This window comes from Cygnus atratus, chromosome 1, assembly GCF_013377495.2.
Source record: "Cygnus atratus isolate AKBS03 ecotype Queensland, Australia chromosome 1, CAtr_DNAZoo_HiC_assembly, whole genome shotgun sequence".
Classification (NCBI taxonomy): Eukaryota; Metazoa; Chordata; class Aves; order Anseriformes; family Anatidae; genus Cygnus; species Cygnus atratus.
This window is the reverse complement of record NC_066362.1, coordinates 6127356-6151732: the sequence shown is the minus strand read 5'-3', so window position 1 is coordinate 6151732 and position 24377 is coordinate 6127356. Positions and strand designations below refer to the sequence as shown.

Genomic DNA, 24377 nt, shown 5'->3' with positions numbered 1-24377 from the left:
GACAGACTTAAAGAGCCCTGCACTTGTCTGCCACCACTCTTATTTGATCTAATTTATAAAAAAAAAAAGAGACCTTATATTGTACTCTATCTTCTTTAACTAGTGCTTAACATTTATCCTGGCATCAACAATACACTGGGCACTGCAGGAGACTTTAAATTCATGGGAATGGGATGCAGCATGTCCACTCAGCAAACAAAAGCTGAACAAGGAAAAAAGGTGCAACTTGCTCCAATGAGCCCACTGCAGGTACTGGCATCTCAGCAGAGCCACAGGAAGGTAAAGAAATAAAGAAAACAAAATTGAGTTGTTTGGATGCATTGTAACAGGGTGCAAATAAAGAAAAACTGAGGTAGTCAGACATATCTCCTAATACTAGAGGCCCAGGAGGATGTAGGATAATTTCTGATGACCACTAGAAACATCACTTCTCAGTTCACTGTAAATTTGCAAATATGCAAGTTATAGAAAACCAACCCAAATCCAGGCCTTATACAGACAGTGAATCTATCACTCCGCCTAGCTCCATTTTATGTCCCTAATTGGATATACTTTGAATAAATGCAATTTTAACAATGCTAAAAACCTGTAACTTTACAAACCTCTTGAACTAGAGAGCTCTGGACCAAACTCATGTAAAGAAGCTATTTTTGCAGTACCACAGTCACCATGTAAAGATCATGGTTACCTGGTAAACACAGTTACCACATCAGAAATTATCCTCTTCTGTTTTGCATAATTACCTCAAGTTCCTTAAGTCAGTAATCTGTTATGCTTGCAAAGAAAGAGGCATGATTTAACAAGATGTTTCAACTAGGCGTTGACTTGATTTCAAAGGTTCCTGCTGAAAACCCAGGGTCCAAATTCTCTTCTCACCAGCAAGTCTAAGTCAGGGGGAATGCCACCGTGCTTAACAGAATTATATCAGTGCAAAACTAATAAGAGATTCAGATCAGGCCTGAAGGGTTTAAACCACAGAATAGCCATGGCAAAATGGATGTGATACACAAACATGGCTTCGGCAAAGAGGATGGTGGAAAAATGCATTACTGACAGTTCCCTAACATGAGAGGGCTCGTGTTGAAGCTTGTTTAACCCTGACCATCACCAATTGATACGTTAACAACCTTTAACACTAGATTCAATAAAACATGCCATTTATAACCTGAAATGGGTTTTACAGAGTCACTGGTTCGCATCTCATTATTAAACTCATTGCTGACCTCTAGAGACAACTGCCGTGACAATACATATTATAAGCTCTCTACCCATAAAATATTTAGAAGTAGGTGTAAAAAGAAAGGAAGGAAAAAGGAAAGGAAGGAAAAAGGAAAGGAAGGAAAAAGGAAAGGAAAGGAAAGGAAAGGAAAGGAAAGGAAAGGAAAGGAAAGGAAAGGAAAGGAAAGGAAAGGAAAGGAAAGGAAAGGAAAGGAAAGGAAAAAAGGAAAAAGGAAAAAGGAAAAAGGAAAAAGGAAAAAAAGATGAATTATAACGAGTGAAGTAAGTAAGAAAATTAAAGGGGCAGACACAAAGGCTAAATAGGTACTATCCTTTCACTCTACAACAAGCAAAAGAGAAAATAATCTCTGTGTTTTATATCTTGCTTGTATAACTGTAGGCTATAAAATAATAAAATAGCTGTGCTTTCTGAGGCCCTCCAAAAGATTATAGATGATATAAACCTGTTTCAAATTAGATGCCACCCACTAGAATCATGTCATCTACTGAAATGAAGGATTTCATGTCTTATCAGAAAGCTGTTATTGTAGCTATACATCACAAAGCCGTACACTTATGGATCTCAAGGTAAGTGATTTCTTAGTATGTCATGTTGTCATACAGAAAAACAGGAAACGCTTTTTTTCTGTGCTTGAAGAAAGCTCTGCCTATAAAAATACAGTATTTATGACTGCACATTTGCAATTAATAAATAGGAAAAAGTGAGAAAAGTAACTGCAGCAAATAATTTACAGACGTTATCATCCTGCACTTGGACCTATAGTACAAGAGAAGAGCACAGCTCTCAGACAAGTTGTTTCTGAGGGTGGGCAGCCTCTCTAGCAAGCAATGTGCATGGGACCATCGCAACCAGACTGGAGAACGGGCTGTGAAGAACGATCCCTCCTTGGCAACATTTTAGAGAGCTCCACTGGATGCAGTTGTACAGCCCGTAACAGCCCGACTGAGCTTTCCTCACCCTTGTTTCACAATGAAGAGCAGGCAGATGTCTGTTGCCCAAGGCTGGCAGTGCCGGCAGCCACAGAGGCTCCATGTGAGGCCTGTGCAGTAATGGAGGCCGCAGAAAACCTGAGGCCCAGTACGTCACTGCTGCTCTTTGGGCTCACCCCAAACAGAGGTGTTGATGTGGTCCACAGGATAACAAAAATCTCAATGGGAAAGAAATGGTTGTAAAACACGAAATCCTGAATGCCCCTGAAATCAAAGGGAATCCATCTACTAGCTATGTTCAGGGTAGCAGTGGGACCAAGACATGGCCTATGACTGCAATTGACTAGTTATGCCTTTTTTTCCCCTCTTTTTCCTGAGTACACCCCACTATATGCAAATATAACTTCATCAGAGAAAAAAAAAAACACACAAAAAAAACCAAACCTCTCAAAGGCACAGATCCTCTCCAGCTTTAGAGCCTCACAGTCATCTTTTGAACAATAATAATGCTACCTATTTACATTCTTGTCAAAACCATGTGACATCTGCATGGGAGAAAACAAGCCGGCTAAGAGTCTATTTCTGGCAAAAATATTGCAAGGAAATTAGATTAACCTGGGTGGAATTCTGTCTGGGAATTTGGAGTCTGTCGTGGTGATTAAGTCATCATTTCTGTCAGATTACTCTAATCGGCTGTCAAATACGATTCCACAACCCCATCTGTAACTTGGCATCCTCGTTATTCAGCCGATGTTACCTTCTGTATACAAAACAAACACCAAACAAGGAGGTGTGTGCAGCCTAGCATTTAGCAGAGTCATTAGCTGTGATTACTATTGTGTGCTTTCACATTGTGCAACAACATCAGCTTACAGCTTCTTTTATTTATTCAGGGGATGTTGAAAATCAGGTGCAATCTTAAGCAGTGAGCGCTAGGGGTGAGCAGAGAAGAATTCTGCCCAGGCATGGCTGCTCACAGGACCAGCACGGGCTGAGTCACCATGGCCTTACCAAAGATTGCCTAAATCTCATTTCTCAGTTGTCAGCATGCTTGGTGGAAGGACGGGCACCTGCTTTCCACTCATTTTCTAAGGGGAAATAGGCGCTCAGATATTCTAGGTAGGCTAAAGACTACCTGCGAGCAGAAATTTCCATGAGGGAGGCAAGGTTTGTAGACTGAAGCAGTCAGCACTTTAAATGAACTGTATCAGTTACTGCAAGAGGAGGTATTTTGTTATATATATGAATGTGGTTGTCTTACAGAGCACTGTGGTGATTAAAAAGCAGGAAATGCCTTTCAGTGAAAGTAAAGGAGCTGATGGGCCCAATTTGCTGCAGCTGTGTTGAGTCTGAAATTTGGGTGCCCTCAGCCCCTCAGAAACTCTGGCCATGTAATTAGACTACAAAAAATCATTATTTTATGATCCATTACAACAACACCTTCATGCACAATTACTACATCTGTTAGCAGCTTTGATTCCCAATTCCTGCTATTGCAGACTGCACAGGCCTCAGTGCGCTCACATCACTCCTCGTGCCTCAAGGGAAGTAAACCCTTGGTCAAGAAAAGACTCTGAATGTATATAAATCTGCTTGTGCCTTCACCCAGCTTAGCATGTCAGTCAGAATCTGTTGCCTAAAAGTCCTCTGAACACCAAGGGAGCTTAGGGAGCGTGTGGGGAGGATGTCATCCATGACTCCTCACAGGGGTTGTCTTAAAACTCCTCTCATCATCTTTCTACAACCCTTTAAAGCAGCCTGCAGATTGCTAGGGCTCTTAGGCCTCTTCAGACCTGTTTCCTTCTTCTCTTCTCTGTCATCTGCCATGGCTGTATGTATCTAGCTGTGCCCCAGCTCAGTTTGTCCCTTACCTGTCACCCTCACAGACCATATCACAGGGAAACACAACACAAGCTCAACCTTCTCCCAAGCAAAGGGTAAATTTGAAGAACTTGGGCTCCTCGGGTAACATCCAAACCAAACAAACTGCAATAGCATTAAATGATGACAACTTGCATGCATCTTGTCATTTTTAGCACTTTGGGACTTGCTTTTTGCTAGCATCAATCATTGTTGAAGCCAAAGGGGACTTTCTTCACATTTTATACATCTCAGAGTTAAAGAGTGGTAGGAGAGATTGTGGGAGAGAGGAGAAGGTCCTTAACAGGACCCTAATATTCTTCTCATTATAAATCTATGGACTTTTGGGAACTAACAGGAAAACGAAAGCTGAAGAAAATACTAAGGAGCAGTAGGAGCAGGCTAAGAGCACAGAGAAAGAAAAGTGCCTAAAGAGGCACCGGCACTGAGAGAGTGGGGAAAATGTACGTGCTTTGCCTAACCCTAGTCTGAGAATGAATTTAAAGTTTTCTCCATGCTATTGATCCAATCAGTGAATGCAGCTGAATTAGACCAATAGTGCAAGGAAACTAAGAAGCCAAACCTCTACCTGACAGGCTCCTGAGCACCTTCACTGAGTCTGGAAGTCAAGAAGGAAAGTATCGAACAACCAAAAGACTGTGGGGGAAGAAGGGGAAATGGTTCACAAGCACCAGAGAATTAAACAATTGTCAGTGTCTTCAGAGATCATTATTTTTCTGGATTATTATGTGCAGACACCTCTGCCTCCCAGCCCCCCATTTCAGCTCTTGGCTCCCAAGTTTTTCAGTAGGGTCCTTTTGGAGGAGCTCTTGAGCATATTTCTCACATCACTTCAACAGCAACTTGTTTTGCTTTTTTAAAGCCTTGTGACTCACAAGTAATGCAAGTTTCCCAGAAGTGAAAGAGGTGTATTTTCCTATCACGGAGAACTGTTTAGAATGACTTCTCTGGGGTCAGACTACTGTGAATTATACAGTCAATATCTGGCTACAGCTTCAGGGGCTTCTCTGGGAACCAGGGACAGTCTCTTAGGCCAAATAAATACTACTGAATAGAAGAGGCAAGGGACTGATCTCTGACTCTTAAGAGAAGTTGTGTGGCACAGCTTGCTTTTGCACAGCTATACTTCTCCTTCCTCTCAAAGTAGGATGTCTTTGTCCACACTGCCTAGTGGGAATAGTGCCCATCCCACCTTATTCCCCCAAACATGACCACACATTAGCGGGGAAAGTATTAACTGTCTCTGAGACCAATGCCATGGTATGCTTGCTTTACTAGCACAGACAGAGCTTTAGATTCCCAGTACTGGTTTAAGTCATTTGCCTTAGTTTATTCATGGGTAAAAGGAGATTAAATGTGGATCCATCATGTAGTCTAACAAATAAATGCAAAGATGTAGCTGTAACTGCCTGAGCGATGGTGTAGACAGAAGATTGTTTGCTGTCATTCCTTCATAAATCCCAATTTAAGGGATTTAAACCATGTTAGGTATTTATATGATTTTAGTAGTAGAAGAATGTGGTCTGTTACTTGGCCTCCTAGATTACTGTCAGACATATATATGTGTGTATTTTGGAGAGAGAGGGAGAGAGGGAGGAAGAGAGGGAGAGAGAGAAGCAGAAGAAAATGAATATTGCTGGTGAGTGCCAAATATAGTTCATGCAGTAATGCATAACATCATTATTTTCTATTTAGAGCACAGAAAGAAGCATATAGCTTGCTTAAAACAAGTTGTTTCTTTTACGGGAGAACAGTGAAACTGCTGAAATTCAATGATTTTTGGAAGTTTTCCAAGCCAGTCATTTGCAATCCACCACATTTCATTTCTTAAATACAAGTTGAATCGAACATTAGCTTGAGTGACTAAAAACAATGGTACACTTTAAAATAAATACAATATTCTAACAATTCCTTCCATAGTCACCCCCACATCCTGCTGCTCCTTCCGTCCGTTTACTAATTAGCCTGTAACACTCTGTCTTCTTTAAAAGCTGTACCCTCTTATAGAAATGAAAAAGTCGGCAGTCTTAGAAGTGACAACTTCACTTCGTAATGTACAAATAACTACTCTTGCTCTGTTAGCAGTTCTACTCCATTTATTTAATTCCTTCAGTTCTTACCACCCACACAAATGGCAACGATTCCAGGACACATGCGAGCCAAGCAGCGTGGAGATAAGGAAGGGGAGGTATGACAAAATTTCTCCCTTCAAAAATCACATGGAAACCAAAGTGATTAACTATCTTTTCTTCAAACAAATGAGCCTTTACAGAACCTATTCAATCCTAAAAATAGACATTAAGTGGGATTCTATATCTTGTTGGGAATAATGCCTTGGGGATATTTTGTATCATCCATGCTTAAAAAGCAAACCCATTAGACATCTGAGCAAAACACCAGATATTATTTTAACAGCAAGAGTTATCCATCTCATCTGTAGCAGCAATAACTTTTGTTGACATTTTGCCAATTGAAGTTTGCATGCCAGCGTGGTTTTTTTTTCCTTTGCATTAAACTGATAAGGCATAGAAAGATAACAAAGTGTCTCCATGACATTAATTGACTGAGTTTTAACACCCATTGAAGGTAGCTGCGAGAAGCCAAATTACTGTCCATGTTTCTGAGCAGAAAATGAAGCGCGGTGAAGCGGCGATCCACCCGGAGTCACGCAGCGCGACACGGTGTGGACCGGAATGAAGGGAGGCAGCCGTGCTGGCCTCACCGCAGCAGAGCCCGAGCTCCTCATGCTGTAATTGATTTCTCCTCCTCACACAACGGCGAGGTGCTTGCTGCTGCTATCTCTTTCTAGCAGAAAGGAAGATGATGGGAGAAAAAAAAAAACACACCACAGAGGCTATATGTGATTCATCTACAGTTATTCTGCAACTGAAGCTAAATCTCTCAAGCCAAAATCTTGTGGTTTTATCACCAGGTATAGGTAAGGCAATAATGAGGGGGTGTACTCCATCAAGCTTTTTATTTTTACTGTACTCCCTAGATATCCTACCCAAAAAGTAACATAAGAACCTGAAGCAGTGATCCAGGATAGCTGGGGGAACCAAATACCAGCCAGGCTTTTGTGGTTTGAGAATCAGAGCTAATAACTGACACTGCCTTGCACCGCATTGTGTGGATTTGCCCAACATGACTTAAGATGCCAGGACTCAGTTCCCAGAATGACACAAACCTTAAAGTCAACGTCTCACTGGACATGACTCAAGTGTTCTGAAGTCGTACTTTCTTCCATCTCCCTACTCAGGCTTTGGAATGCTTTCCAGAAGTCAACAGAGGGTTGAGACTTAAAAAGGAGTACTTTTCCTTAAAAACTAAGAGCAACACACCTCCACCCCCAATATTAATATTTGGAAAACAGAAACAGAGCAAAGCCCAGACATGGTACCTATTAGCTCACTCTCTATGAAAGGTCTTCCCACCTCCCAGCTTCTGAATGGGAATGAAGCAGAGGCCCCTAAATTGCCCCAGGTGGGGAGGCAGCACAGCAGAAGCTGTGCTTACTTGAGTGGTCTGGAGAGACACATTTCACTTTTCTTCTCCTAGCACAAGTCAAATCCTCTGCTTAGAATGCACTGGCTCTCATTGCTCGGGGACTTTTGCCCTTCTCAGTGGTGACTCCAGTACCTTTGAAGACTCAAGATGATGTTGCTGCAGGCTTTCAATTTCGACTTTCTAAATTTCGATCTTAAAAAAACTCTCCTGCTGCCGCATGGATACCTTCAAGTAGCTCAGGCTGTGGACACTATTTTAGGGTGCTAATGTTTGAGTTTGGTCCACATGAAAACCCTCCCTTTCCACATAAATCCCACTGATTCCACATAAACACTGAGGATGACATTTAGAAACTTACCCAGAAAAGAAAGCAATTCTCCACCCCCTTCTCCTCCTATCCAGAAAAAAATCCCAAACAAAATCAAAATGAAATAAATTATCTTTTAGGCTACTGATGACCATGAGGAAATTTAGTTTAAATGAAAGGTTTTTAAAAACATGCACTGTCTTTTGTAATGCAAAACAAACTCAGCTGTGACTGAGGGCATGGCTGCCAGGATATGAAATGCTTGTTTTGCAGAAGTTTTATTTTAAGATTTATGCTGTTCTGTGCTTGCATGTACTGTCTCCTCTGTGAACTATGCTCTGGGAAAACACCATGTGATTATGCTCAGCAATATCCTCTACCTTTGCCAAGATGAAATTCAGGAAATAACCCTTTAGAGGGAATGACCAGGGATAGCAGAGTTGCAGAAAGGCAAGAAAGCAAAGTCAGGGGCTCCTCCATTTCTTTTACAACATTATCTCATTCCCAGTTATCTTCTCCATTTTTGGCTTTCATTCAATAGGAGAGAAACCAGCCTCAACCACTCCCTCAGTTTCACATCACAGATTTTTCTGTTCGTTTACCAAGTGTATCTTCTGCCTGACTCTTTCTGCAGCATATAAGGTCACCTTGATCCAACAACGTGCTTGGTCTCCTCTTCTGACAGAAACTAGAGTCTATTATTTGGTACAAAACTCAAATTCTAGGCTATGGGATTTTTTTTATGCAAAGCTTTTTTAAAGTTCTTGCTGGAAAGCTTTCATATTTGCATTACAATGTAACAGCAAGAACATCTTATAGTTAAAAAGTATGATTGAGGTAAGTCTAAAATAAGCCCCAAAAGCATCCAAATTATAACTCCTATTGAAATACTACCTTTTAAATTAGAGCAAAGGGTACAATTTATAGAGAGTGTTGGCACCAATGATGTGGGGCTGCTGCAGTTTTCACTTAGAAAAGGCACAGAATAGTTCTGAGTCCAGAATACTCTTCATTCACAATTTCCACCTCTCCCGCAGTCAGTCAGTTGGTCAAATTTCTTCCTGTTACCAAGCACAAACTAATCCAGAATTCTTCAAAGATCAGATATGAGCCCTAAACTACTTGATAACATGCACACTTATTTAAATATTGCAGAAAATAGCCAAAGCATTCAGGTAGAAAAGTGATTTTGAATGAAGATGTCAAAAATCCTACTTTCCTGACTGAGATCAGCTGGGGTAAATATTACAGCTTTATTGTTAAACCAGTGGAGCCATAATATTTTACGCCAAATGAGGACATGGCTCATAAATTCTTTTTTAACTGTCCATGAGCTGAAGTTACAGGAATTTTCCACAACTATCCAGTATCAGCATCCAAATAAAAGCTCTCAATGTTATGCCAATACTCTGCAGTGGTGAAATAATCTGGCTGTGGAGATAGACTGAAAGAGATAGCTCGATATTTGATCCACCTATGAAAACAACATTGCTGCAGTCTCCAGCAGCAAGCACGCACACACACTGTCCATGTGAAAATATGAATATCCAGTTGTGTATATATACACAATTACAAACTGCAGTAAGAATACCCTGTTCAGTAACCATGTAATTTTGAACCACCCTTTGTATGAACTCATTCTCTTCAGTTTTTCAGCATCTATACAGCTAAGGTACTTTGCCAGTGCTTTCTTTGGGGTAAAGAAAATATTTTTTACTCATATTAAGCATGTAGTACACATTTATAATGCTAATCCTAAGGAATTATAATGTATTTAAATATTTTTCTCACTAGGTGCTTGGGAAGTTAAATAAACAAAAAATTAAATGGGCAACATTAGCAGCAACATATATTTTTGAAGAATGAGTCAGTTCCAGCTGGCTGTGGTATTTGGACAGAGTTGTGATTACGCCTTCATTAGTAAAAGGGACAGTATCAGGAACAATAAGGCCAAAATCAACCTGCCTCCACCCATTTGCAAAGCTCTGTATTAGCATCTGACCCTATATATGACCCTTAATGCATTTTCTAGAAATTGGGCCCCTGATTCCCTAGAAAAAAAAACACACAAAAAACACAACAATGTGCTTCATCTAGTGACTATAAATGCCAGTATGTGAAAAGCTTATTCTTTATACTGCCTTTCTACTCAGTTAGAAGCTTTCTCTGCATTATGCCCCAGGAGTAACATCTTCATGCACAACTTGCCTAAAGGTCAAAGAAATCTCTTTGCGGAGATGGCTTCGGGTGGAACAGCTGGAGGCCAAGGACAGCTATCAGGAAGGTCCTCTGGTAAAACCAGCTGAGCTAAAAGCTCTTACATCATGCATCCTACCTGCTCCAAAGGTAGCATTTTCAGCTACTGGGAAGTCTTGAACTCCCGGTTTCTGGGTGTATGCTATTTTTTTCTGAATGGGGTTAATTCATCCTGAGGGCTGTTGTGACTTGGTGAAGCTAGCAGGGGGTAATGAAAGCACAGGGAAGGACGGCATGGATGCAGAAAGAAAAACCATCCACCAAGTCACACCCTCTATTTCTGGCTCTCATGTCAACAAGGAAGAAGACGAGTGCCAGATATGAGAGCTGTTAGTTATCATGCCCCTTTTAAACTGGGATAAATCCATGTTTTCTTTGCAAAATGGATGGGGTCACTAGAGGCAAGGGGCATGCTTGCTTGAGCAACCTTACAGAGTCCTCCAGACATGAGCATATAAGCACAGCATTTAGACTGACTGTAGTTATTACTTACCAGTAGCTTTCTTTTTGGTTAATCATATGTTTTTGTACAAACAGGGGGATTCTATGTTAAGACAAGCATAGCAATTTCTTTCACTTCTTAGCAAATGTAGAAATGAGAGATGAACAAAATTCAGTAACTCATCTGGAATGACTTAATGCCAGTAGAGGATTATTGCCTATCATATATTTTCTAATTCTTTCCTACCCCAAATGCCTCCAAGGACTAGGATTTAACTTTGTTTCATTTAGAAGATTATTCTAATTGGAGAGATACTGCTTTTCCCGATACTTGATCTAAGTTTTATTTCACCTCTTATGACTGTAAATCCTCAATTCTGTGTACAATCAACAATAATTCCCATTTGTCATCGGCATTTGGGCAGTACAAACACTTGGCCCTGAAGGAAATAAATGCACCAGCTACATCCATGCTGCCGGGGATGCTTGGCAAGATACTCCCGCAACAGCATTTATCCTCTGTGTTTTTCTTGCAATATTTGAAATGAACATACTGTATAATAACACTGCACATTTTCCTCTAAGGTATTGTCATGAATCTGCCACAAAATAATATTAGTCGCTGTCTGGTGGATACTTGCTCAAGTGATGGTCTACCACACAAACTACGTTCAATCATTTGAGCCATTCACGGCTGAATGGAAATACAAAGGTATCACGTACCTCCATTCTCTACAGCAGGCTGTAATCCCACGGAGAGATGCTGGCATCGGTAAAGAACACTAGAGTGTTTTGTTTATTTTCACGGTGGAATTACAAGCTTCTCTTATGGAGGTACCTGCTTTTCAGTTCTTAGTTAAAAACTAATCTTATTCTCTGATTACTGTCTTATTTTCCCCAATCTTATTTTCTACAACTCACTATGTTCTCTATCTTGAAATCAATGATAACGCTCTACTTATACTTTTTAAAAGATCGTTACAGACTTCCAATCATCCCTTTCAAACATGAGCTCCTTTCTTTTCTTTCTTTCTTTTTGTTTCCCCCGTGTTTCTCCTTCAGAAGAGAAAATTTCCACTCATTGCAACAGATTCTTGTAATGGTTGCAAGTGGAACTGGGCGAGTGTTCCTAGCATGAATGACAGAGGCAATGTATTCATGAGATTACCTGATACATTGCAAATTCCATTTGCAAAGAAGCAAAGTTGCTTATTCTAACCCTCGCTTGCGTATCCTGCCCCCCTCCTGTGACGGGAGATAGCCCATCTCTGAGTTACAATAGGGCGAGAGCGGGGATTGACTGCAGACTGCTTTAATGCCACTCTTAATGACAACTTGTGAAGATTAGGAAGTTGTCAGAATCAGATATCAGCAAAAGCTCCGGCTTGCTTTGTGAAGTCAGTCTGAATTAATTAATGGGTAGCTTTCCTTTGATATCACTTTGATACTTAGCTGCAGCTGGATAAAAATCAACCACAAAGGAAACTACATTTTGTTTACCACTGCTTAAGACTCTGTTTAGTCCAATGTTTTTTTCTTTTGCAGTTTTTGCCTTTTTAACTTTGCTGGCACAATGCAACAGCGATAGGCTTTTGTTAATAACTGGAGTTCGGTGGCATATTTTTCAATGACTGCTTCTCCTTGCCTCTGAAGGTATTCGGGCTATATTCTAAGAGCAAAACCATTACTGATTTCAGCAAAGCTGCAGGTAAAAGGATGTACCATTCTGAAAGTAAGCCAAACATTAGCCTTGACCAGTCTTCTACTGCTTTTGCATTGGAAAGATATATAACACTAGTGATATTTGCTCTCTGTTTCAGAGGGTGCTGATGACTTGCTCCATGCACTGACAGCCTGAAATACAGGCTCTGCAGTTGGGGTAGTTTCCCTCTGAACTTTTCAGGGTATGAATTCACAGCATATTTTAGCGTACCTCAAGGTTTTGGATGCCTACCACCACAATCAGCTAAGCATGTCTGCATAACAAAGAGGTGCCTGCACCCAAATGAATCCCTGTGTGCTTTCTAGACTGGAAAAAGGAGAAAGGATTGCTCTGCACACCACAGGCTAACAGCAGACAAAGCAGTGGCTCTTCCAGCTAAGAAGATGAAGATAATAATTTCTTTAGGAGAATAATCAAAAAATCAGTTATCTTTCTGGGTCTGCAGAGTATTTTTAATTAGGCAGAACTTAATTGCCCAAAGTATGCAGTGAGCGGGAGGCTCAGTCAAGCTACCCTGTTTCACTTGGTTTTCCAAGAAGTATTATAGGGTTCCTACGACCACAAAGAAGACAGAACCTATATTTTTCCCTCTCGTTCCATGTTTGGCACATACAAGAGCATGGTGCATCTAAACTGCATGGTTCATTACCCAACTAAGATGGGAGAAAACTAGATAAGGAAGCCTTAGCTCCTGGTACCTCCATGGGATTACAGCACTAAATGAGAAAACATTTCAACCCAATGCATGGAGCCACAGACCACGCAGCACAGGTCTTTGAAAGAAGCAGCACAGCTCATGGGCTTGGATTCAACAGCAGAAAGGATGCTGAACAAACAATCTTGCTGTTATAAACACGCCATGAAGCTCTGTCTCTTTAGTCATAACATAATTCAGATCCGTGGGCACCAAACATTGCTATTGAGGCACGTAAATGGCATCCAAGGGCATCTCTAATGATGTTACTTCCTGACGCCTGCAACATTGTTTATGATTTGCCTTTCTAATTTCATTCTTGTAGGAGTAGTCAGACAGCTAGGAAGGCTCCCTGAACTATTTTTTCATTACAAAGACAATTTTAATGGCTTGTGTCATGGTGCTAATGAGGCTGACTGAAGAACCTGTACTTTCTGTTTTGGATAACAGAAAACAGCTAGCAGTAGCAGTAGGGTAAATAACTGTTTAAGAGAGAGCCTGGGCTATTATCCTCAGCCCAGCATCCCACCTAAATCCTGGTGAGCTTTGCAATACTCTGGAGTATGCTGGTGATGGCCTCTCAATTTCATTCAGAGTTTTCCATTCCTAAGTGCACAGCAAAAGGTTCTCCAGTCACTGTTTTTTGGGTACCCAGCTTGAAACTGATATCCTGTGAATAGATACTCCAGCCTCACTGAAAAGCAGGTTAAGATGTTCTAAGTTGGCCATTAAAATCCAGAGGTATTGCAAAGTGTTGACTTCAACTGTCCGGAATTATGGAAATTAGAGGTAAAGCAGTGCCACATGTCAGAGCTACTTGGCCTTTTAGGGATGGGCTTCACATCAGGGAAACTTGCTGAGGTTACGCCAGCGTTATGAGTTACTTCGTTTCCACCCCAACAGTATTATACTGCAAAGCTGGAAAAAAAAAAAAAAAAAAAAAAAGCCCAGACTACTCCAAAACAGCTATCTAAAAAAGCTAGCTTGCATCTAACTGCATTTGCAGCTGGGCTAATGTGCTCTTGCTTCCCAGCAGATCTGCTACACCAGGAAAATGCAACCATCTGATTCGAATGTCCAGGATCTGAAGTAGCTCACTGTGCAGCTCTTCATCCTCCTGACATACCTCAAGGGCTACATCGGGGCATCACCCCACAATTTAGATGCCTTCCCCCTGTACTTCAGGTCAATGGATATTCCTGCCAGATTATTATTTGACACACTTCCCTATTCAGGGCAAGTGTCTTCCAAACCTTGGAAGGTTTTCCAAATAATAAAAATCCTTACTAGAGCATGAACTCATATCCAGACATCACAATTCTTGAGTCACTACTCTCAGTACTAGGCAACCAAGTGCTTTTACTTGCTTCCTCTCAGTCCCATGAGATTTTAATACTTTCATGAACAGTGGAACGGCTTCAACGGGAGAGATGGTGACCTCCAATCTCAGCTGAGTCCCGTGGTAATGGTTCTGTTAGGTCATTTAAAGTTAAATCCTTACAACAAGTAAGCCAGAGTGGATGTGCACTGCATTCTCCTGCATGCCAGAAAGGTATCCTAATGATCAGGCTGTGAGAGAAGGTGAATCTGGCCCCCATCCTTCACTGAGAACAAGAAACTATAATTATGAATGGTCTGCTCAATTTAGAGAAGCTGTTCTCACTTAGTCAACACGCACCTCTCCCTGTTCCCGCACAACACCTATCATTTGGCCATTCAGCTGCAAGGTCAGCTACTTACAGGGATTTCATTATGCTCCCGTCAATTTGTCAGTTTCTACCATTTTAGGCAAAATTGAATTCAGGGCTGGTGCTATGTCCTGTTTCACAACAATGGTAGGCTCAAACCCTACATTTCCACTAAGGTGTTTGAATTTAGTGTAAATAGTGATTTTTCATTTAAATGGCAAAGTCGGTGCAACTTAGCTTTGTGGGACAGAGATGGCAGTGATGTATTTGCATAATAAAAATAACTTCTGAGCTGAACAAAAATTAAGTATTGTTTGTGTAGTATTTTAAAGGAGGAAACAGGCCAGATTCACTTTCTCAACATCATTCAGTGGTGTCTTATAGCCCAGTTCCTTGAAATAGACGCTCCCTGGGAATTCTCCACTTTCCCATCTGCTTATTTTTATCATTTAAACGCTTCTACATTTTTCAGATCCTTCATTAAACAGCATTTGGCCATGCTATATGGGTACTGAATTAGTTTAATTTGTCATCATAAATCAATCACTCCAAACCCTTAACTAACTTAATTACTCTCTGAATTCCCTTTCTGTTTGTCAAAATCTCTCAAAGTCACTGATATCTCATATTCAGGCTATTATTCAAGTTGTATTGGATGATTACCTTTTTATTACAGGTAATTTTTACATAATGTTCATACAGTACTGACAACTCATAAGGCCTAAAGCAGAGAAGCAGACTGGTTATTAAAACGCTATTCCAGAAAGGAGTGTGCAATAATATTCATTAGAAATGAGCAGAACTCATGAAGGAAAATGAAAATCGGAAATATACGGGTTTCTTTTTTTGCTAGACAATTCACTTGTTTTATCAGCAAGTGAATGTGGATCCAAACAAAGCCATTATGGATGCCTGCATTTTGGAATGGATTATTCTGATTATGCTGAAGGTTAAATAACCTGATAACCCGATAGAGATTCCTCTTCCATTTTACAACCCCTTACGTCAAACGCACATGGAGGGGCCATGGTATTGCCTTTGCCCATCTACAGGATACCGACAGCAGGGCAAACAAGAAGACAGCCTGAGCTTTACACCCAACGAGAAATGTGAGCTGCCCTGCAGAGGCGAGGGGAAGCCCCACAGAGGCTGGCATCCTGCCGATGGACAGTCAGCCTGCAGCAGGGCAGGGGGAAGCCTCTTGTGAAAGGGCACCTGAACTGGCCAATGGCCTAAATTACTCTTTAAAATATAGTTTCACTTATTTTGTGCCCCTAAATGGACCCCGAGGTTTCTTTCAGCTAGCACACGATGCTTAGGGAAAAGTTCCCTCTAAGGCAGTCCTGTTTCCTTAGCACGTAAAGGGCATTTTATAAAGCCAGTAGTGATTCTTATAATGTAAAAAATGAAAGTCTTTTCCTTGACAACATCTGGCAAAAAGGAGGCCATTAATATTTTACAAGACAGTTAGATCCTACAAACTCCACCTTGCTGTTAAAATTTAAAGAGCTTTCTCAAAACTGTATTTCTCCATTATTACATCCTTAATTAAATTGATTCATACAGCTAACGTTCTTATTTCATGCCAGAACTTCAATACAAAGGGCTTGCTGCTATTTGGAATATGTATATCCCACTTGAAATAAGAACCACGTAAACTATTAGTCTGTTAAATGCACAGGAATGCTGACACCTAAATCAGTGCAGGCTGTTAATTATTTTTGTGATAACCTCTGCTATGAGGATATAGGCAACAATATAGAGACAACAAATGATCTTTGCCATGTCAGGTGAAACTAACGGCAAATGCAAAACAGACTCCAAAGAGACTTAGGTCTTGGTTTTAGAAAAGGATTCCAGTAGATTCCTGGTATTGAACAGCTTCTGTTCAAGGTCCATTTATTCAGCTGTCGGGCTTCAAGAACCCGACCAACATATAGTACTCTTGTTACATATTGGCATTTAGCTCTTTCCAGGAAATCCTACCCGATGCACTAATTAGCCAAATAGAATGGATTCTGTTTTTAATCTAGTATGTACATTAAAACTAAACCAAAAAATGTCAGTGTCACAAACACCTCTGAGAGCAGTCCCTGCATACAGCTCATCAAGGTTTGCCCTCTCCATAAAAGCCAATTTTCACTAAGCAGAATATTAGAGCATGGGGGGACTAAAATTATTACATCTAACTAAAGACAGAATAAATTTAGATGGGAAGAATTTATTGGATTATTTTGTTCAGGCAATAGAAGCTACACACCTCTAGCAAAGCCATGAGATTCTTAATGAAGATGAGACTAGTTAAGTCTTGGTTCTATACCTCATCCCAATTATTATAATCAAATTGAATTTTTCCCTTTTCTCCCCTCTGCCTTTTAAAACAAAATCCACACCAACTTTCACACCGTAAGAAGGCAACTGTAACTTGAATAACACAAACCGCATCCCTATGAGCTAGGGTATGAGCTATGCGCTTGCATGCTTTATTTGAAAAGACACATCTGAAAATTCATGTTGTTCATTTACAAGACATAAAAGCCACTTGTGATGCCAGTACCAAGTAAACAGAAGAGAACTGTCCCTATTTCACTGATATGTATCATATATATCAATATGCGTGCATTTCTCAAACACTGCCTATCTTTTTCTCTGCCTAGTAGCAATGCTACTGTAACAAGTGATATCTAAATACACTTTTGGGGAAAGATAAAAGTTCCATTATATGACAAGGAATATTATGTCTAACGGAGAGATTATAATAATCATGAATGAAAAGAAGATGTTTGATCCTGCTTATGCTGAAAGTTTTTAAAATTTATAAAAAAAATCTTTTAAATGAATTTTATCCTCAGGAAAATGATTAAAACAAGAAAAGCCTTGAGATGTCAGCTGGTGACATGTTTTTCTGCTTTATCTTCCTTTTTTGTTGTTGTTGCTGTGAAAAAAATCTGACAGAATACAGCAAAGTGCATCATTAACTTCTTATTAATTTCATAATACAAAGGCAATTCAGTTAAAATAGTGGTGCTGCAACTTTAAATTACAGAACTAGCTTGGTATTTAATGAGAGATTTAGCACAGCAGGGTTTCTGTTAAATTAAGTTGTGCCTTCACATCACAGTGGGAAAACAGGTGTATATTGGTTTAGAATTATGGAAATGTTGACTAATTCCAAGGCTTGTAATCAAACAGCAAGGCACCCTGCAATATTTTTTTCCAAGATTCTGCATTAATCATTTTATGTCTGGTCTTATTTTCTTCATGTCCACTAAAAGGGTGCAGCTCAAAGGAGCAGATAAAGCGTTCGTGCTTTCATGTCTCTGTTACGGATGAGGTCCACGCAGAAAGCAGATACAGAAACAGAGCACTGCAGGCTTTGCTCAAATACCCACCTAAATTAAGCTGAACATGCAGAAGGGGGATAGGTTTCACTCTACAAAAGCACTTTTTTGGCTTCGTGAGTATCGATCCCCAACCTGCCTACTGAGCAACACAGAGCAGGTCTGCATTTAAGAAATGGAGAGGCAAAGACCAGAGATAACCTGGCTGCAATCATTTAATGCACACAGTCTTGGGCCAGAGGTATCCCCCTCCCCAGGCCTGCAGCAGGATGGGTGATACCTACGTGCAGGCAAGGTGTAGCTGCTGTGGCATCCCTGCCCTAATTCTGTACCTCAAACCAGTAAACCACCCGCTTGTGCCCCTGATTTTTTTTTTTCCTGGGCTATTCAGGGATGCTTCTTATCTGACTTATGCTTGCGTATCAGCAAAAGCGGAAGGCACATATTCTTCTGTTTCCAGATACACCTTCTTACTGTACCTCCCACATAGCACATCTTGTTTACTGGAAGCAAGCTGATGCCTGAATAAACCTGATCCAAATTCATCCCTTGTAACCCCAACAGACAATTGCTTCCATTTGCTCTGAAAGAGACTGTTTCACACACGGGCTATCCACTACCAGTCCCTGCTAGCTCAGGGAAAGCTGCTTAGTGGGCCAGATCTAACAGCATGGAAATTGCTAAAATTCATAGAAGGAGAATCCTGCTCAAGTGAAGTGTTTCCAGCACGTGTGCCACAACTTCATAGCACGCATAAATGAAGTTATTTTGGGAATATACTGATGCAGCATAACAGTATCACAATATATGCTGAATGTCAGCATACAGCACGTGCAAAATACAGAATCTGTTATATAAGACATGCCGAATTGTTCCTGAAGTAATGAGTCTGTATTTGAGTTGGTTCTCTTTATTAGAGATGTGTCTTTAAGAAGAAGGTATAAAAATTTATCTCCAAGTAAAATCTTAACATCCCTGGCAGTATCAGGAGTATTGTTAAAGCCCAGGCCCCAGAGTCATGGGAATGCAATTTTCACATTTCCTTAAAAGAAAAGTTTGCAGCCTCTTGTTCTGTATGGAAAAACAGAGCTTGAAAAGAAACATTTTAAATGACAAAGAGCTAGAGGCAGCATTGGAAAAAAAAGGTTATATTTCTGAGCTTTATTTAAAAAAAATTAAAAGGTGCAGTAACCTCTTTAACTGCTGCATGCTCCTTAGCTATAAAGAAGCAGAGGAGAAAATGATGCCCTGCTCAAGTAAGAAGCTATGCAGAGCTGAGCCAGCTTTGCCACCTGTACATGGGGAGCTCAGGGAAGGAGGCTGCTCCTCTGAGTCACCTGTGGGTTTATCCAAGACCTCAAAAAACAGAGCTGCCAGCTTGTGGGGCTCAGGGAAGAAGAGAGGAGCACCAGCAGCTCGGGACCACCTCCGATGGAGTGTCCATCCCACCCAGCCAGCCTTGCACAGCCACTTGACTGAAAGCCTGTTGGAGATGACTTGCGTTTGGAGAGCGGTTATACAACGAGCTGGGTTTGGAGAGCAGATATACAATGAGTTGGGTTAACTTCAATGTTAGCTGAATTAGGTTTGAGAGCATTCATCCAAGGGCTTGGCATTTTCTAGCAGTGGGGATGGGAACCAACAAGTGGAGCTGCAGAACCAAAGGATGCTGTGATTCAACCCGAGCTCCAGAGGGGTCTCAAAGGCACTTTCCTTGAAGGGTCCCTCAGCACCTTTCTTTCTCTGTGAGGATAGCACATCATCCCAAACATCCTTAAAAGCTGAGCCTGCCACTGCGAGTGGCAATGTGAATGTCAATTGACCCTTGCAAGAGCCAGATACTGGAAAAATTTACTCAAATCTGAAGTTGCACAATTGTTCTTTGATTTTCCTCTAAGCTGGCTGGTCTCTGCAGATTTCCTCTCACCCTCTCCAGCATTTCCACTTGCAAATGACGGAGGAATCCCATTCTACCTCTGCGAATGAGCAGGGCTCATGGGGAACTATCCAACATACTTCTCCTCATTGGTCATTTCCATGACAGATGAGGTGACTTTCCTAATAGCAGTTGCATAAAGTGGGCCAGCCAGACATGACTTTTTCAAACAGGTAGTGACCAATTTCACATACAGCATGTAGGAGCTAAAGAAGATATTGGCCATATAACTGTCAGTCCAACCATTATTCTACTTATTTATAACAATGATGTATACTTTATTTTTCTGTGTGTAACCATACAAGCCATACATATAGCAGGACATTTGGCCTACATCAAGAGGGAATATATCCCTATCCCTTACATTTTTCCATTTCAATCCCCAAAGTATTTTCTTGCAACCAGCAGAACAAATTAAAACATTAGAACAAGAAGACTTCAGAGTTAAGTCATGCAATTACCAGTGATATTCTTTGCTCCAGACCTGTAACTCAAGTCTGAACTACCGCAGGATAACAAGCTACAGTTTGTAGGATTAGCCCAGTAACACAAGCACAACTGTTTTAAGTACCAGTGGGATGTATCAGTGGGAGCAGGGTGCTGAGCAGCGGCGGTGGCAGGAAGCAGGATGGCTCTGTGCAGGCAGCGATCTAGTGCTGCGCTCTGCGGTCCCCTGATGTGCAGCCACCACGATAATGCAGGCAGTTGTTTAGAAACCATGTCTACAAAGTCTGCGTTTAATGAAGTTGGCTGTATTTTGTCTTCTCCTCTTCTCTCCGTTTTGAAACTAGAATCCCCAGTGGTGCAGTGTTTTTCTGCCATATGTTCCCCCCCCACTCCCTCTTCTTTAAAAAAAAAATAAAATTGGATCTACCTTGCACTTCAGTAATTGCCTCTAGTCAGCAGGAATCAGCACTATTTCCAGCCAAGGGACTTTCTACAGAAGAGCAACTGCCTTTGGAGATGATGCCATTGCTACAGGACTGGCACTGTTACAGGACAGGCCATCCGGCTTGTCACCCTCCCAAGAGACCAAGGTCATTTGGGGCACTAAGCAGCATCTCAAGCAAAAGGGCTATTTTCTGGCAATGAAATAATTAGGATCAAAAAGTAAATGTACTCACCCCAGGTAAAGTTTTAATATTGTGCAGTGCATTCTGTGCCTCAAGAGCAGCTTTTCTTGTATAAAATGTTACGAAACAACAACCTATAGAGAGAAATGAAAAGCTTTCAGAAATTAGTGAGTATGATTTGTGAGAGTACAATAGGGAGGCAGAAAAAACTGGTTGAACAACACATTATGAAAGCTGGAAATGTGAATTACCATGAGGCTGCCTGAATGACATGAATAAAAGAAAGCTTGTATGGTTTAAAATAAAAAGTCATCCCCTGTGCATTGCATCTATAGCACACCTACATTGTTAGTGAACTGTAATCACTTAGAAATTAAGTTAACTAAAATCCAATCGGCTTTGTACGGTGTAAATAAGGTTACATTTTTCTGAAGGCTCCCCATTACACTTTGAATATAAGCAACATGGCAAGCTCAAACCAGCAGGAATTCATTCTTGCATCCCAGGCAGAAAATCAGGTTAAAGCAGGACCTCATTTAAAGGGCCTTGTATGTAAGGTTTACTTTGCCTATATGTAAGGAGCTAAGGTTTGCTCCCCCCTTTCTGAAACCTGCTAAGACTGGAGGTAGGACGCCCATCTCAGTTGCAAGAGGGAAAATAAGCTGCAGGAGAATTTGCTGCAGGTGGGATAGTGGAGGTGGCTGGCAGCACGACGAGAGGCTCTGCTCACCCTGCTCCTGCCTAACGAGCTTCAGTTTCAGTACAGCAGCTTCAGTTGTCATAATCCCTCCTTTTCCCTTTGGCAGCGCAGTCCAACTGAGCAGTATGTGGGATCGGACACAGGTTGCTGCTCTCTGTTGCAAAAGCAGCCAGTAGGCACTCCTGCAGCACACGCAGCCCAGGCAGCTCAACATCCACCCAGGGTGAGGCCAGGACTCAGGGACTGCTATAACATCATGGTGTGGGACAAAAAAAAAGGACAAGGAGCTGAGCTGCTGCAGTCTGTAACGGCTCTCAGGCTATGTCCCACTGCATGATTTCCAGCAATGAAGTCTGTGAGGTTGCTGCTCCTTGGCATGCACGGGGCATGGAGAGAGCTTTCTGCAGGAGGACCTTGCATCCCCGTTCCAGGTGGGGTCCTCTACACAATAACCCAGTTTGCAACTTCAATCTGACTTCCAGCTGGAGAGAAAACACCTTGAGAGCATCACCACAGCACTTTGGTGCGTAACACAAGGGAAATTCCCCCTGAAACAGCTCCCATCCAGCACAGCGTCAGTGTTATAGGCACACCCACAAAGCCTAACCTGCTGCTGCTCTGTCCGTAAGGGAAAGAGGCTGGGGCTGAATGCAGCCCCAGTGCTGTGGATGTATGCAGCTCCTGCTTTGGAGCTATGTCACCCTAAGAAGTGGCACCCAAACTCCTCTGGAGCTCTGCGGTCAGGAGGCTTGGTGACCCAGCTGGTACGGGGACAGGGAAAACCTGCTGGGAGGCCAAAGTAAATACCAAGGTAAAAACCTACTTCACAGCAAACAAAACAACGGTGATTTTACTGCTGAATCAGCAAACAATCCTATTGTCTTAATCCTTGACAGAGATTTGTTGCAGCTCCAGGGAAATGCCAAAACCAAACAGTTAGTGGAAGAAACCTCATCTCCCGAGCCTCGGCGCTGGCCTTCCTGCTCCCTTGGAGCGTGACACAGGCCAGACACTCTGTCCTTTGCTGGCAGTGGCTCCCTAGTGCTTATCAAGGTGAAACACCACGTCACCCCTGGCGTGCCAGCTTTTATTCAGCCTCTCAGCATTGCCATAGCAGTAAAGGGGACCGAGGATAAAGCGTGCACAGGAGGACACGAGCGAGGAAGCGTCTTTAGTGGCCGCATGGAGTGCGCTGACAGCACACGGTGGAAGGGCTCCATCCAGAATCCCCCCTCCGCTGCCTCCTGCTTGGCTCCAGCTGTGCATTGCTCTGTGAACGCTCCCTCTGGCTTTGCAGCAGGGCCGGTGACGACCATTACCTTTACAACAAGCGAAGGTAATCATGTATTCCCAGCTGGAATACGGTGAGTTTATCCCTTAACAGAAAAGCACTTGCAGGCAGCATAATACACAGGCAGGAAGGTAATGCTGACTTAACACAGCTGGGAGAAAAACTTCTCGTAGTGCCAACAGATTCCTTAAAATTTCACAGTTCACGAAAGAGAAGGTTTGATAATTATTTCAGGGAGCTGAACATTGTTCGATAGGGATGGCTATTACAGACAGCCACAGCCTGTAAGGGTTTGTGCTTCCTGTGAGTGCTTCTAAATTTTCTATTCCACTGATAAACTCTGCACATTTTAATTATTCGAATCCAGAGTTAAAACGGGAAACAAATCAGAGTTTGCGACATTAAATAGCACAACTTTGAGAAAACAGCATGGCATATTTCTGTCCTGCCAGCTGGTTCCAAAGTCTATCATCTTCTACTACTGCCTCTGTATTTGTTTTATTAGCTGTTTAGTATACAGCTTTTTAACCAGGAGAGAGGATTTTGAGGAAAAAATACCAAGTAGTAGTCATGACCTTGCAATTGTGATGTCCTTACCACGGGTCTGAAGAGTTTTGTTTTGGATTTGGGCTCTGTGGGCTTATTCTCACAGGACATTTGGAAGCTTTGGGTTCATCATTCTTGGCACCACTTTAAAGAACTGCAGTTGAAAGATGAATATCCCATGAAATACCCTTTAACTAGTCATGTTTGGGGAGCAATTGTGTAAGAGAGAAAAATGTCTCTGGGAATGAAGACTGGGAGAAAACACAGCAGGAAACACACAGATGTTTCCAGCAGGTCAGCAGCCTGATATGGTGCCTTTTAAGCCCACAGATCGACACACCTGAAGATGCACACGGATTCATTCACTGAGTACATTACCTGTACTCATTTTGCTTGCATCTTATTAAACAAATACAACAAAACAATGGTTTCCCATGCTTTGGGGAGAGCATGGATGCGATCTGCGGACACTTGATTCTGAAGCTCTCTGACAAAGAGGTTGGGGCTGGACTGAAGAAAAAAGAAAATATGAAAATCCAGACCAGGAGAGGTGAACATGCACACAGTCCCAGAGGAAATGCTAGAGCTTAGCCTATGGAGGTGCTCTCTGCCAAGGTACACACACCGCTGCAGCTCCAAAAAGCCAGCTTTGAAGATGCCTTAAGTGTAAAATCCCTTTGGCTCAGTACCACGTGCCACAGGAGAAAATACCGAGTTCAGTTGTTTCTGCAGAAATACTGGAAGGGAAGACTGCTGTGTGAAAACACAGGGTTCATGTGTGCTGTTGGGCTGGTAGCTGGGCCCTGCTGAAGGACGACTAGGAC

At 41.8% G+C, this 24377-nt stretch overlaps 1 protein-coding gene across 13 annotated transcripts in view; it reads right to left on the bottom strand.

Moving 5' to 3' along the window:
- CELF2 (CUGBP Elav-like family member 2) overlaps window positions 1-24377 on the bottom strand; it is a 371782-nt gene that overhangs the window by 78858 nt on the left and 268547 nt on the right. For all 13 annotated transcript variants that reach the window (XM_050708247.1, XM_035549355.2, XM_035549356.2 and 10 more), the window contains one exon: window positions 21068-21150. In XM_050708247.1, the coding sequence (XP_050564204.1) occupies window positions 21068-21150 (83 nt within the window). The remainder of the gene's footprint in view (window positions 1-21067; window positions 21151-24377) is intronic.